The sequence below is a fragment of the Cyprinodon tularosa genome, unplaced genomic scaffold (assembly GCF_016077235.1).
Source record: "Cyprinodon tularosa strain WSP-4 unplaced genomic scaffold, ASM1607723v1 ctg90, whole genome shotgun sequence".
Classification (NCBI taxonomy): domain Eukaryota; kingdom Metazoa; phylum Chordata; class Actinopteri; order Cyprinodontiformes; family Cyprinodontidae; genus Cyprinodon; species Cyprinodon tularosa.
The window spans coordinates 1,992,452-2,006,658 of record NW_024039674.1 but is presented as its reverse complement, the minus strand read 5'-3'; the positions used below and the strand labels follow the sequence as shown (position 1 = coordinate 2,006,658).

At 39.2% G+C, this 14,207-nt stretch overlaps 1 protein-coding gene and 1 non-coding gene across 10 annotated transcripts in view; both read right to left on the bottom strand.

The window, feature by feature from the left end:
- Window positions 1-871: 871 nt before the first annotated feature.
- trnai-uau lies at window positions 872-965 on the bottom strand. The gene is made up of 2 exons: window positions 928-965; window positions 872-907 (listed from the first exon to the last, which is right to left on the bottom strand). It is a non-coding gene; the product is annotated as a tRNA-Ile (tRNA).
- A 10,465-nt stretch (window positions 966-11,430) lies between these two features.
- Window positions 11,431-14,207, bottom strand: part of rhbdf1b (rhomboid 5 homolog 1b (Drosophila)) — a 35,040-nt gene continuing 32,263 nt past the window's right edge. For all 9 annotated transcript variants that reach the window (XM_038274204.1, XM_038274206.1, XM_038274205.1 and 6 more), the window contains 4 exons: window positions 14,044-14,144; window positions 13,786-13,939; window positions 12,559-12,782; window positions 11,431-12,474 (listed from right to left, as the gene is read on the bottom strand). In XM_038274204.1, coding sequence (XP_038130132.1) covers window positions 12,279-12,474; window positions 12,559-12,782; window positions 13,786-13,939; window positions 14,044-14,144 — 675 coding nt within the window. In that variant the 3' untranslated portion in view covers window positions 11,431-12,278. The remainder of the gene's footprint in view (window positions 12,475-12,558; window positions 12,783-13,785; window positions 13,940-14,043; window positions 14,145-14,207) is intronic.

The window sequence follows — 14,207 nt, the reverse complement described above, 5'->3', positions numbered from 1 at the left end:
TGATGTCGAACGATGAAAGCTATCGGTCTATATCGCTAGATTTATTCTTGACTTAATTATCAGGAGTTCAATAAGAATCACATGGTCTTCCTTTACAATCAGGGGAAAGGTCCCAACAGCCCTTGGTCCAGTCAAAGCAACCTTTGATTCTGCAATCACAGCTGCATAGGCTGAATACTCACATGCTCCATGACAGGGGGGTCGTGGTTGTGTGTTTCTGAAGCTATTTAGAAGTATCTACTAGTAGGTGGGCTCATATTTTGTTTAAAAAAAAAAAAACAAGATTGCATGTTGTTCATCAGATTAGTTTATTATATTAGCTGTGTAACTGAGTTTATTAATGCATGAAACAAAGCAGATGTCTTGTCGTTACTATTTCCACCATGTAGTGATGAAAGATAACACCTAAAAATACATTGTGGTCTTACGGTTTAACTAAGGCGAAAGGCTGGAGCTGTTTGAATTCACAGCCAAAACTCTCCTTACATTCACCGACCTCGAAGGATCCAGTACAGATAGACCAGGTCCTTGGAGGATGCAGCCTTTAAAATTGAACACACCCAAAAACACTGGGCATGCACAGACATCTCATGCAAAATAAATACAGGAACACGGTAATAAAAAGGTGTATGCAGGTTACACAGGTAGGTTGAGCCACAATAATACAGAGAAAGAAAAAAAAACGCTGTCCTGTGTTTTTTTACTCTCTGACCCAGTTAAAAAATATATTGTTTATGCTTCCCCAAAACGCCAAACAACCAAATATCTTTGTGTTTGCACCTAATCATATCCCCGTGTGGATAGTTCCTGACAATCTATGAATTTTGGCCTTGATCTTGAAATGTAATTTTCAACCTTAAAAAAAACCATGTGCTCCAGGTGAGGCTTGAACTCACAACCTCGGCATTGCTTTGCTGGACACTGTCTTATAAGTACCGCACGCTAACCAATTGCGCCACTGGAGCAGATAATCACCCCTGTAAGCTAATGGATTACATTGCTAGATTTATTCTTGACCCAACTAGCAGGAGCTCAATGAATATCACATTGTCTTCCTTTACAATCAGGGGAAAGGTCCCAACAGCCCTTGAGCCACTACCAACTGTAAGGAGCAGACAAAGGAGGGCAGAATAATCCAGAGGGTAAAGCCAAAGATGGTGTCGTTGCTGGTGATGCGTTGGTAGTCAGAGCCAGGAGATCAGAGGTCCTAAGAGGTACCAAGGGAGAATCCAGAGAATCCAATTCAATGGAGTCAGGGAACAGTTCCTGGTTCAGTAAACAGCAGGGATCAGGCAGGAGTCGGAAGACAGGTCAGGCAAACAGAACAGAATGGGGACCGGCAGGCACAGCGGTCCAGAGGCAGAACAGGTCAGGATCAGGCAGTCAGAAACAGTCAGTTACGCTAGAGAACTCTCACCAAAGGCTTGAAATAATCTGGAACTGATTACTGGAAGCAGATGATTGAAGCTGAAAGTTATCCGTTTCTGTATTTACAGAGGTGTCAAGTAACAAAGTACAAATACTTTGTTACTGTACTTAAGTACACTTTTTAGGTATCTATACTTTACTCCATTACTTATTTTTCTTCCAACTTCTACTCATTACATTTTCACACAAGTATCTGTACTTTCTATTCCTTACATTTTTAAAACACACGTTACTCGTTACTCTTGGCTTCGGTTTAATGCAGAGGTCACGGATTAGCGGACCGCAGTCCAGTGTTATGCTGAAAAGTGCATGCCTGCCGAGATATGCATCCTCAGTCGCGGGACTGAGCCTCGCCTCTGTACAACTGCGACTATCGACGAGGAAAAGGGATTAAAATATGACCAATGGAGCTACTTGTTGTTATATTAATGATATAAAAACACTTAAATATACCTCTCGTGGGAAAAAATTTTTGGTCATTTGGTAGATTCATAGATTCATACAAAAGTACGGGTGGTATGAACAAGATTAAATCCAAAGATTTTGTTTGAGGTATGGCTGATGTATTTGTTGTAGTCTCTTGTTATTCACAACAATAAACATTGATAGCCGACGTTTGTTTTTAAACTGCAAAGGTTTGTCTAGATTTAATTGATGATTTATTACCTGGTTGAATTGACTCTGTAAAGTGCCTTGAGATGTTGTGTTTTGAATTGGTGCTATATAAATAAACTGAATTGAATTAAAATTGTTATCCACTCATCGTATGCTTAGCCAGAATTGGATTGTTTAGCTCAAGTGATCAGGAAAGTTAGAACAGGTCAGTATCTCGTCGCAGGTAAGGTCTCTTTCAGATGGGTTTGGATTGGCGGCTGTTCCTCCGAGCCTCAGTTTCACCTCATGCCAACTGGCATTAAGGAAGGGGTCACTACCAATGTGATTCCCAGACCTTAATGACGAACAACCACAATTAGAACAATGCATAATAGAATTTCAACTGCATCCATTTTACAAAGATATTAGGTAAATATTTAGCTCTTTTTATCAATCTTTTGAGACTTGAGACTTAAGGGCAGAAAATACTTCTGCAACCGCACACATCAAATGTCACTTGGAACTGGTGGCGAACCAGTTTTGCTGGTATGCTTCTGCACCGTCGGTATGGAATTTCTAGGGACGCACAGCAGTTTCCTGCCAAAGCGCAAGCGGGAGCCTATTCAAGAACTCGCAAGAACTTCGGCGGATGGTCACGAGAACTTCAGCGGTGCCAGCAGGAGTGTTTATCTTCCAAAACAACAATGGCACGTCTGCAAGATATCACGGTCACAGAGATGGATCTAGAGTTGCTAGACATCGAAGAGGATATATTTATTTATAAAATTTGTCTGAGGCATCGTACAAGTGGTTGTTCTTCCGAACCTCCGAGATTAACCTTTCATGGTAGTTGTCCATTGTTCCTCGGTTTTTAAAAATGGCGCGCCCCGGCGCAGAATCGAGAAGGACGACCACAAAGACAGCCAGAAAGGCATACCACGGACCAATTACAGCTTCTTTTGTCTGCGCACTTCTACTTGAGGTCTGGTCGTGTTTGCTACCGTCCGACACGTAGTCAGGATTTTTTGAGGTGCGCGACAACGGTTGCAGAACCTCTGCCCGGGGGTCGTGCACATAGAGACATATTTGACGGTGGCAGAGGCTATGCATCAGAAGTATAAATTGGCCTTAAGGAAACGTGTGATGAGAATCTTTGTGGAGACCAGGAACAACAAAGTGCTCATAAACTGATATTTCTGCCTATAAATGGTGACCAATTTGAAAGGAAACTTCCAGCAGGTGCTCTGATGTTCAGTCAGGCCCAGACATGCCTTGTTCAATGATTAGTCCTGCTTGTCTTACACCAAACACAATGTCCCCCCACCTTTCCCTCAGCTATGCTTCCCTGTTGACCAATCACTAACTAATGGAACACAACAAGTAGAGAGAAGCAGACCATTTTATTAAGAACGACAAAAGACTTGCTATGTGGGGGAGCCACATTCCACAGCTTTAATAAGTTTGTGCAAAACTGGAAATGTGAAGGACGACTTAAAGCTCCAATGTATTAACTTAATGTGTCTAAAACATTTATGTAATTTATTGTGCCCAATTGTGAAGTGGAGAACTGGGGCTGTTCTTAGAAAGCTTTTTATTTTTATCTTTTTTTTTTTACTTATCACAGAATTTGAGATTAAATGACAATTGTGGCAAAACAAAAATGTTTAAACGTGCATTATAAAGGGAACAGCTATGCAACCAATGGTTTGCTCTGCAATTGACTGTGTTCATATATTTTATGTATATGTCAAAACTCGTCAGAAAAAAAGAAATCCTAGAAACATCCTGTTTTTGTCAGCCATTGTTTTAAGGAGGGCTTTAATGTTGTTAGTTATTTTCTTTTAGATTCTAGTGACCATTCATTTTTAAAAGTAGGCAGACAGTAAAATGGAGAGAGAAGGGAATGACATGTGGAAAAGGTCACTAATCCAACCAATACCCTACACCACCTCGGTACCCAAAACAGGTTCAAGTTGCTTGCTGCCGACTTGTCTCTCCATGCAATTACTGCAACCTCCTGGAATAGAGCAGTAATAACGATCACAACACATACTTGACCTGAAAATCTGTATATGTAGTAAAATGTGTTGCTGCATGCAACAGAAATGCCTGGAAAAACAAAAGTGCTGCAAGAATTTTATAGCTCAAGCAACTGCTTTCCAACCCCAGACACTAATACACTTTTTTCTGGGAGGCAAAAAAAAGGTGAACTAATTATTTAGACTCCTTAACTTTGTGCATAGATATCAGTGTCTAATCACATGCTTCAAGATCAATGTGAGCATTAATGTGAGCATAGCTTAAAAATGTAGCTCAAAGAACAGCGAGCCTAATACCTCTCCTTGAGATACAACCAACAACCTTTGAGCTAAAAGTTTGCTTGATAGCTTTGAGCACTCTATGTTTGCTGTTTGACTTAATGTTCTAAACCGCTCTTGTTTTTGGTTCCCAGAGTGTTGTGCAATTATCATGCAACAATTCCATAACAGGGATTCTTGTGAGACTCAAACCAAACAGGAAGGAGGAGAGAGAGAAGCGGTTGGATGTATGCAGAGACAAGGGAGAGAGAATTACCATCAGAGATTTTTTTAGGAGGGTATCCAGGGAAAATGTATTGTTGAAGTGATTGCTAATGAGGTGTGTGTGTGTGTGTGTGTGTGTATGTGTGTGTATGGGACAGCTGGAGGGCACATGGCGATGAAGAGGCCTTACCTCTGGAGATGAAGGTGAAATGTGTGTTTGGAGGGCGGATTCCCCTTCGAGAATAACAGCATTTTACGTGGCTATGCGAGATCCTGCCATTTTCCCTCAGGCTCCATCCTTGTTTTCTGTTGGTCTTCTGCAGGGAAATGCTGCACAAGACTTAAACATCAACCCCAACATTTAGTACAAATTTGTTTTCCTCCACATGTCATCATAGCATATGCTCACTTTTTGACACTGCAGAGGCAAAGATGTAAAAAAGTGACACCTCCCAAAGTTTGGTCAAAGCCAGTCATTTTAAATTAAATAGCAGCGGACGGCATGAAAAACCACAGCTTATGGTTTTATGCTCTTGGTGTTCTAATGCCAAGATCATAAACAAACTGATACTACAGCTCCCAGCATACCTTGTGTTTGAATGGCCTAGTCAAAGTCCAGACATAGAATCTTTAGTAATAAGTGAAAATTGTTGATTTCCATACAACCTGATTGAGCTGTAGATATTTTACCATAGAATGGGAACCCCACAGACCTGCAGCTTTTGGGAACATTTCATGTTAACGATATTGTGTTGGTTTATAATGATGATGTGGTGCAGCGTTCTGTTAGCAGAATAGTGAAGGTTTCCACTGTGGACCTAAATAAACCAGCAGACAGCTCGAGGAGGTCTGCCTGTGTCATTCCAGCTGGTCTATAGGACCACATTGGGAGAGCGGGGGGTTACTATAACATTACCCTGTCATGCAGGGGCTCATCAGGCAGGTGTAACCCCCCCTCCCGTTCTCTCCTTCACCTGACAGTAAGGCTGCTTAGTCTGAGGAGTGTGTCTGTGTGTTTTTATGCATGCATGTCTGTAGGTGTGTGTTGGTTGTTCCAGGCTCAGTGAATAGAGAGGGTCTGTCAGTGGCCACCTGTTGGCCAGCTGTCAGGGTCCCATTTCAGGGTTGCCTTTCCAGGTAAATACAACTCCTCTGTGTCTATCATTCCCTTTTCACTCATCTGTTCATCCCAACACCAAGCAGCCCAAAAGTGTAAGTTCAATACACATTCTAAAATCAACCAAAAATGTAAATGATTAAGTGAAAGGCACAATGAAAAGGAAGCAGGAAGGTGTACATCATCTAAGTGATACATGTTTGATTCTAATCAGTATAACATGCTCATCATGTGTTGTTTCCATCTCTAGATGAGCCTCAGTGAAGTATCAGGGAGGAGCTGGGAGGTGAGAAAAACACAAACTTAATAATAAGTGAGCGATGGCAATGAGGAGACATGAGATGAGCTGGAGAGAGAGATGACGTGATGGTTTTCTTCTGTAGAGGAAGGAAATAAGGAGGTTGAAGGCAGAAGGTGGAAACAGGAGGAGAGATAATTCTAGTCGAGGATGATGGATGTAGAAATATCAGGTTTAAAAGGTCTGTGTGCAGCATCTATCGAGAGCCAGATGGAAAACTAGGATCTATGCTGGAACGGTTTCAGGATTTCTGTTTGGTCTGTTAATGAATTTAAAACCATTAACTCTGGAGCTAGTTCATGCTTTAAGAAATAAAGCAGATAAAAGCATAAACACAAAATTTTAAATAAAGTGGCTTTTCTATTGGGCAAATATTTAATTTCTTCAAACAAATGTTAATGTGAGACTAAAATAACCAAATTGAATAATTAACAAAAGATTTGCATAAAAAAAGGGAAACATTCAGACCAAACTGAACACAGAATTGCCAAGAATCAAGTATATTCTTTTAATCCCACATCCAAACTGGATTAGATCCTTCTGACAACATGAAGTAACCCATCAAAGCTCAAAGGGGTTACAATATCAGTTTTAAAGCTTTAAGACTCCATCAGAACCATTTTACTACAGTTTGAGAATCCAACCCTCATACCTCTGCTTTATATCTCCCCTGTCTCTCGTCACTATTTCCCGTCAGCATACTGTCAATTGAAAACAACTGATGCCAAAAAGACAAAGAAAGAACAAACTTGTCTCACATTTACATATAAAATTATTATTTCCAAGACTTTTAGGATATATATATTCCAAGGATCAATGAGCCGAAAGCAAACCTTTATGTAAGAGTAGTGTCCAATTACATCGAGTTTGTAAAAAAGCATTTCAGAAACATCACAGCTACAATTAAACATGGTAGTGGTAGTGTGATGGTCTGCGTGATGAGCATGTACTGTTGACTCACAGTAGGACCTGCACAACTAAAATCTCCAAAAATGTTTTATAGTTATGTGTGCAAAATAGGGTAAAAAGCTGCAGAAATAAATTGCTCTGATTTGTATCATAGGTAATGCATGATCTGAACACATACAGTTTATGCATTGGAAGCCATTTATTGCTAACAATTGTTAGCTAAATTGCTAAGAAGCACTCGTGGAATATTTCAGTGGCTTTGCAATGTGGATTATTCCCAGATTTACCTCATCATCAAAAACAGTGCAACAACCAGGGATAAAGCCAAGCCTTATTTTAACAGAACATGTGGCTGCAGCTCAGAATGCTTTATTTCATGTACATGGCCTAAATAATACATAACTGTGATCATATCAGCTCCTATCCTTGCTTTTCCGACTTAGAGCTAAGTATTTCCTGCTGACCTCATGCAGCAGGATGAGTTAAAGGTCAAATTGTGTAGCATTTTCACAGATTGATTACCCTATTATTGTCGTCCGCTAACTTCCTCATCTGTTAAGTGTATTTTTATAAACAAAGAAAAGACATTTAATCATAATCCCAAATATTTAATTTATATTTCTGCCCCAAAATATTGTGACATATATTTTACACTGAAAGGAGAGCTTTAATTCTGGCAAATATCCCTTATGTGATTAATTATTTTGATGCATTTGTTTCTAACCGGCCCTCTGCAGCATTCTCCATGCAGATCAATAGCAGGGTTTCTGCTGCTTTGCCTCTCAGGTTCCCTGTAACGTGATTATTCTCTTTTATTATCAAGACAAGGCTTAATGAATGTCAGAGCAATCTAGTCTGCGTGTGCGCATGTGTATAAAAATGTAAATGTCGTTGTGTGTGTGTGAGAGAGCGTTTGTGTGTATGATCCAAGGAAACTGCAGGTCGGTGATATAGGGAGCACCATGAGGGTTTTGCACTGTAACTGGTTGAATACATTAAAAAAACCAAAAGAAAAAACAAGACTGTTGCTGGAACTCATTTAGTGTTAGCAGCAGACAGGTTGAACCTTTTTAGCAGTTTAATGAAAGTCTATTAGTGCCACCTGGAGGTGATGAAAAGGGTCATACATTTATTTTATGGGTATAATCTAAGTGTAATCTGCCATGGTTTTAGGAAACTATATGAAACAATTTACAATATTCCAATGAAGAAAGTCTGTTTTATTGTTAGAGGTTACAGGAGAGCAGCAGCTTCCTTAATCTGGAATGTTCATTCTGCATAAACACAAATCAAAGGAGCACAGTAGACATTTTAGCTTTCCGTCTCTCTGATTATGGATAAGAATATGGATATATGGATTATAATTAAGAATGTGGATAATAATGCATGGTGAAAAGTCTCTGCTCAAACTCCTTAAGAAAATGACTTTTTAGCTCCTGGTAGGAGATTGTTTTTTGGATCAACATTTCGGACACTTGCATCTTTATTTTTCAACCTGATGTTCTAAAAAAAGTTCCCCTTCTTCTACTATAATAACAGACTTCCATCTCCAGATAAGATGTTTAAAAATCAATCCTGTTTGCCAAATATATTTGCACACATGCACACTACTTGACTTAGTTTAATGAATGAATTATAAGCGTATCAGTTCTTCTACAAAATTGATAGATTTTTATGTATTTGATTATTAACATACGTACATTTTGTAATGTTTAATTTTGGAATATGTATTACCTCCAAATTCTTACATTAACTTTTGTTTTTTTTTCTTCATTGTTTATCTGGAATTCCAATTTTCTTTCTTGCAGAAGGAGGAAAGTTAGAAGCTGCATCTTTACTGTGGTTTTAATAAATGTTTCAACCTGAAATTTTCCCAGGAGGTCAAAGCTCAGAGAGATTCCATTTATTTAGCAACAATCCTGTAACAGCGAATGTTATTGTAAAAACCCTGTACAGTAAAATACTCTGTTTTATTTTCCTGTTATTTTTATACACTTTTCTAAGGTGCACATTGTGTGACCAATTCTACAACAGTTGCTGCTTTAAACACCACAATTTCCCCATTTAGGGAAAATAAATGAACAATTAAAAAGAACAAAATGCTTTATGGTTTTCTGCACAGGCTGGCTTCCCATTAACTTATAAATAATAAATAAATAATAAAGGTGAAACCTGTTATCAGAAGAGACATGAAGAAATACTTATTGCAGGTTTTCTTCACAGCAGAAACAAAACAGGTCTTAGGTCTTCGCTGATTACTGTAGTCAATTCTCTCCCTCAGTCATCCTGAGGGTACCGTAAACTGGACTACATTTGTGCTTTTTTGAATACATTCTGCCTTTAGGTTCTGTTGATTGACCAGAGATTGCAGCAGGATGTAGTCAGTGACTGACCAGATTATCCGTCAAAGCCTTAAGTCTGAAGAGAGAGCCAGCCAAGCATAATTACAAATAAAAACACATAAAAGTTTTTCACACTTTAAGAGAAAAGACAAACTATGTAAAAAAAAAAAAAAAGGAACATTTTATTAAATCAGCCTAAATAACATTTAGTTTAGAAGGCTCAATCAGTTCATTTTGAAGATTGGAAGGAGCTAACATTGTCAAAAGTATTGAAACTCTGATAAATATCAATATTCTGTATCCGGATACCTGGCATGCTAACCATACTAAGTACAAGTGTTGTTTGGATATTTTTGCTACTTTTAATCTTAGATTTTTTTTCTTTCACATTAAAAGAATAATACCTTAAATAACCTTAAAATATTGTTAAGTTGCGTTACAATTGGGTTATTTACTTTGCATTTATTTGCAAACTCACTAAACTAATAAAATCTGTGATTGTGCTGAGAAAAAAAGCTCCATGTTCAGATTGACAAAGGTGAGTTTTTTTGATAATTAAGATATTTTTATGCTGCTAATTACCAAATTCAGTCAACAAAAGAGATGGAAAGATGCAGATTATTCTGGGAAAAGAAAGTATACCAGTTAACATGTCTATAATGCACAGATGCAGATCAGCAGAAGTCCTATAAATGATTTGTAAATTAAATGTAACCAGAAAGGAAAATCTGCAGACAGTCACACCAGGCCATCCCACTGTCTGCCTCGTCCAACAAATAAAATTTGCAACAAACCAGACCGTTTTTAGCAGTACAGAAAAATATATATATATATTTGAAATAAAACTGTAACTTAAGCCTCTTCATAAGATTCTCCATGAGAGTAAGGAGGAAGTCATAAATCAAAATGACCAGATATTTATATCTGAGAACAAGCTGGATTTCATTTCCTGCAGAAAGGAACAGCAAAGGGGTCTTCTGAGGCCCCTGAACCTGGAAAAAAAAACATAACTTTTTCTACATTGATAAAAACGTGTCAAATTTAGTAAAGAAAAGCTATGTTTTTCTGTAATAGTTCAGTGGTCTAATAGGAGGCGGTTTGGTTTAATAAAAAAGATTTTAAAAAACAGTTTAATCCTCAGAGATCATTTTCTGTCCCTGCTATAAAGCTGATAGGAAGAGGACCTAACCCTGCAGCAATGCACACTTTTTATTAGTGAGGCACGTCATCCCTTGCTACCAAAATCAAAAGGCAAAGTATGAGTACCAAGAAGTAATGATCTACTTTATGAATGAAAGGATGAGCTGTTAGGAATGCAAGATAATAAGATGAAGGGGATTTTGTGTCATGATCTTGGCACCAAAGGCTGGGATTTACCCTTTTTCCTCTTATCTGTTTTGCTCCGCCCTGCGCTCATTATCACTTAATAGAACCACCTGTTTCTGCTGCTATTTAAGCCTCCATGTCCCAGCCATTGGTGCCAGATTATTCAACCCCCTAGCAAGACTAATATTAGTGTTCCTGTTTGTAATATGTTCTGCCTGTTTCTGCCATTGGACTTCTAAGTATTGGCTACCCCTGTTCTGCTCTTTTTGCCTGTCCTGTGTTTCTGAACTATTACCTGGGTTCCGCCTTCTGTCGACCTTGGACCTGTCTTCTGACCATGGCGTGGATGATCCTCCTGGTTCCTCTGCAGGCACTGGCTGCTGCAAGACGGTGCTCCTCTTTTCTCCTGGATCTCTCAGTAACGAACAACAGAGTTCAGCTCCTCTGGATTACACTCCTTCTTCTGGGCACAGACTGAACTTTGCCAGTTTCCAGTGAGCCAGACGAGCAGCAGCACGCTTCATTGAATAAATGCCTTTTAAATATATCATATGCATAAGTTCTGGGTCCAACGTTCTGAGCCTCCTGACATTTTGTTTTATTTTTATAAATCATCGGTATCTTCATGAACACCAATGACAGAGAAAAGCTTCAAATGAAAAAAGCTACATTAGAACAAGCTCTACTGGATTCAGATAAAACACTAATCCGAAGAAAAAAAAATGCTTGTTGCTTGTTCATATCACTTTAAAAGATATGGATAAGAATAAAGGTGAATACAACTGGTCAGACTTTGATCCTTCTCGTTTTAATTTCACAATCTGAAATCATCAGGATGTTGTTTCCAAATATCACCTTTTCATTCAGAACAAAAAAAGGTCAACTCAAGCTGAGTACAGTGTAGCTAAAACGCTACAATCTTTAATAAAACATCACACAGGAAGAGTCATTACAACTTCAACAAATTTTCACAGTTTTTCAGCTTTGAGTGCTTCATTCACAGGAGGAATATTTACATCAGGATAGATATAAAAACAGAATCCATTCATGAACAAAGTGTAGAAAAGTCTGAGAAACAAAGTAACCGAATCAGGATTCAGTCACTAAACACTAAGATGATATTTTACAGGATTCTTTTACACAAGAATCTCCGAGCGGGGTAGTTAGAATGATACGTTTCTAAACAATAACTGTATATATCATGTCGTACGCTAATGTTTGATAATAAATTAGAGCAGTAAGGCGTGATAAAGGAGCTGCATGGAGAAAAAGTGGGATTAAAAGAGTTTTTGTTTCCATTCAGTGCTTTAAAAATGATGTCTACAGCTTCATGTGATACAGTTGATAGCCTGCACATAGGCAAATAAATAAAAATAAACTAAAAACTGCTAAGAATCTGACCATGTTATGAAATTAAGGCACATTTAATCATTTCTGCATCTTGTCTACAGAGACTTCTCCATATGTAATAAGCAATCGGACCACTTGGGGGCGATGTGAAGGTACATCCTAAATGAAATCAAACACTTCTCCTTCAGTTTGCCTCCAGCCTGTCAAGGTTCAGTTTTATTTTGATCCTTGTGTTCAGGTGGAAATTCATTTCCTCTTTTTTTTAATGCTGAACCTATAGATTCAGCTAAAATGATGACTTTATTCCAGAGGAAGGGTTCCCTCTCTTTATTTTCTTTTTTTAACTCCATCAATGCACTGGCATCCCAAAACTGAGGTTCCAGTTCTGAAACTCAGAGGAGGTGTGCGTTCAAGTCGTACTTTTCGCAGAACTTGTCTGTGACCGGGATGCAGGTGAGGTACTCGCACCAGTCACATTTTACTGGATACACATAGAAAAGGACGGCCAGGGTGGAGAGCAGGCCCAGGAAGATCAGCAGGAAAACGCAGATCTGGACCCTCTTTCGGTACATGTCGGAGCGTCCGAAGCTAAATGTTTAAAATACAGAGAGCCATGAACAGGAGTAAGGTATCCCCCTAAACGCTCCTTAAATGTTTGTTGAGTTCACTTACCTGATGTATGGCAGGAAGGCAAATGACAGGAAGAATCCTGACACAAAGCCGCAGACGTGGGCAAAGTTATCGATCCATGGAAGCAGACCGAAGGAGAAGAAGAAGACAGAGATGGCAAAGAGTTTAGCAAACGCCCGCCATGGGCGCTCCAGGATCTGCCAGCTCTGAAAGAGCTCCACAAACAGACAGGCCAGGATGCCAAACTGGCTGCCTGCAGGACCCACCTGGAGGAGGAGGATGAAACAAGTTTTAGGGATCCACCAAACATAAAATCTGTCCAATTTTCCAAATTCAGCAATGCATTGTACTATATAACAGTGATGTGACAAATTAAATAAAGCTTAACAATTCCTTTCTCTTCAGTGTGACAAACCAAAACAAAGCTGAAAGTCATGTTGAAAGAAAAGAAAAACATGTTTAGGAAAACTGCTGCTCGAACCTATTGGTTCTAATACCGAGAGACAAAGACTTTTGCTGTCAGATATCAGATATCTAATTAGTGATCAAATTTCATCTTTATGGAACACAAATTTAGCCAAACTGCAGCTCATCTGTTTCCTCGGAGGTTCTTATAGAACATTAGAGAGGAACAAGCATCATGGAGACCAAAGAACCCAGCAGACAGAAAGTTCTGGTTCAGTGTCAGCAGGGATAGGCTCTAAAAAATCTGTCAAATGTTTAACATTTCCTAAAGCTTTGTTCAAACAATCATCTGAGGATGGAGAAAAGATGGACCACCTGCAGACCTGCCAACAAACAGATGTCTACTGTTAAAATAATTATCACTGATGTACGAGTTTATTACACCTTAATATTAGCTGCCTGTTGTGTGTCTGAACTGATGTTTTCCACAATAGTTTATCTAACTAAGACAGTTCCTTATTGTAGGAAAACTAAAGCTCTACATCAACATTCCCACATTGAGACATGGGGATGTCAGCATCATGCTCTGGGACAGAGAAGCAGGTCAGAGTTTATCTCAAGAAGGATGAAGCTAAATCCCTGGATCATCCTGGACATCCAATCAGAGATATAATGATCCAGGCAGATTCAGGTATTACGATGGTCTAGTCAAACTTCAGGCTAAATCTGACTGAATGGTGCAGCCCGTGGAGCAACATGGTTTAAAAGTTCTAACAGGAAACATTTCCTTGGTGTTGGTTTGTGGAGGGTTGTGGTTACAATAGACAAAGATGTCAAAATGAGGCGCAGTTTACAGACTAGTACCTCTGCTCTGTAGGGAAGGAATATAGCAGAGGCTAAGTTGCCTGTGATGCCGCTTAACATGTAGATGATGGAGATCCTGAGCCAGCCAGCCAGCTTCTCCAGGTCTCTCAGCACGGTCATCTGGAATAACACAGACACCAGGCAATGCAGGACGCTGCAGACACACAAAGACACATCATTCAGCTTCAGGTTTGGTTCCTTTTCACTAAATTTAGTGTCGTTGCAGATAGTGAGTTCAAAAGAGAACTGTTCAGAGACCCAGCATGAAGAAAGAGAGACAGCCACAGCCTGGAGAACTGATCGGGGACCTCTGGGTTGAGGAAGGGTAGCAAACCACAAACATCATCCATACAGGCCACCTGGAAGACAGAATGAAGAAGAAACACCAGCATACATAGAGGCATCAGTGATGCATTAAGACC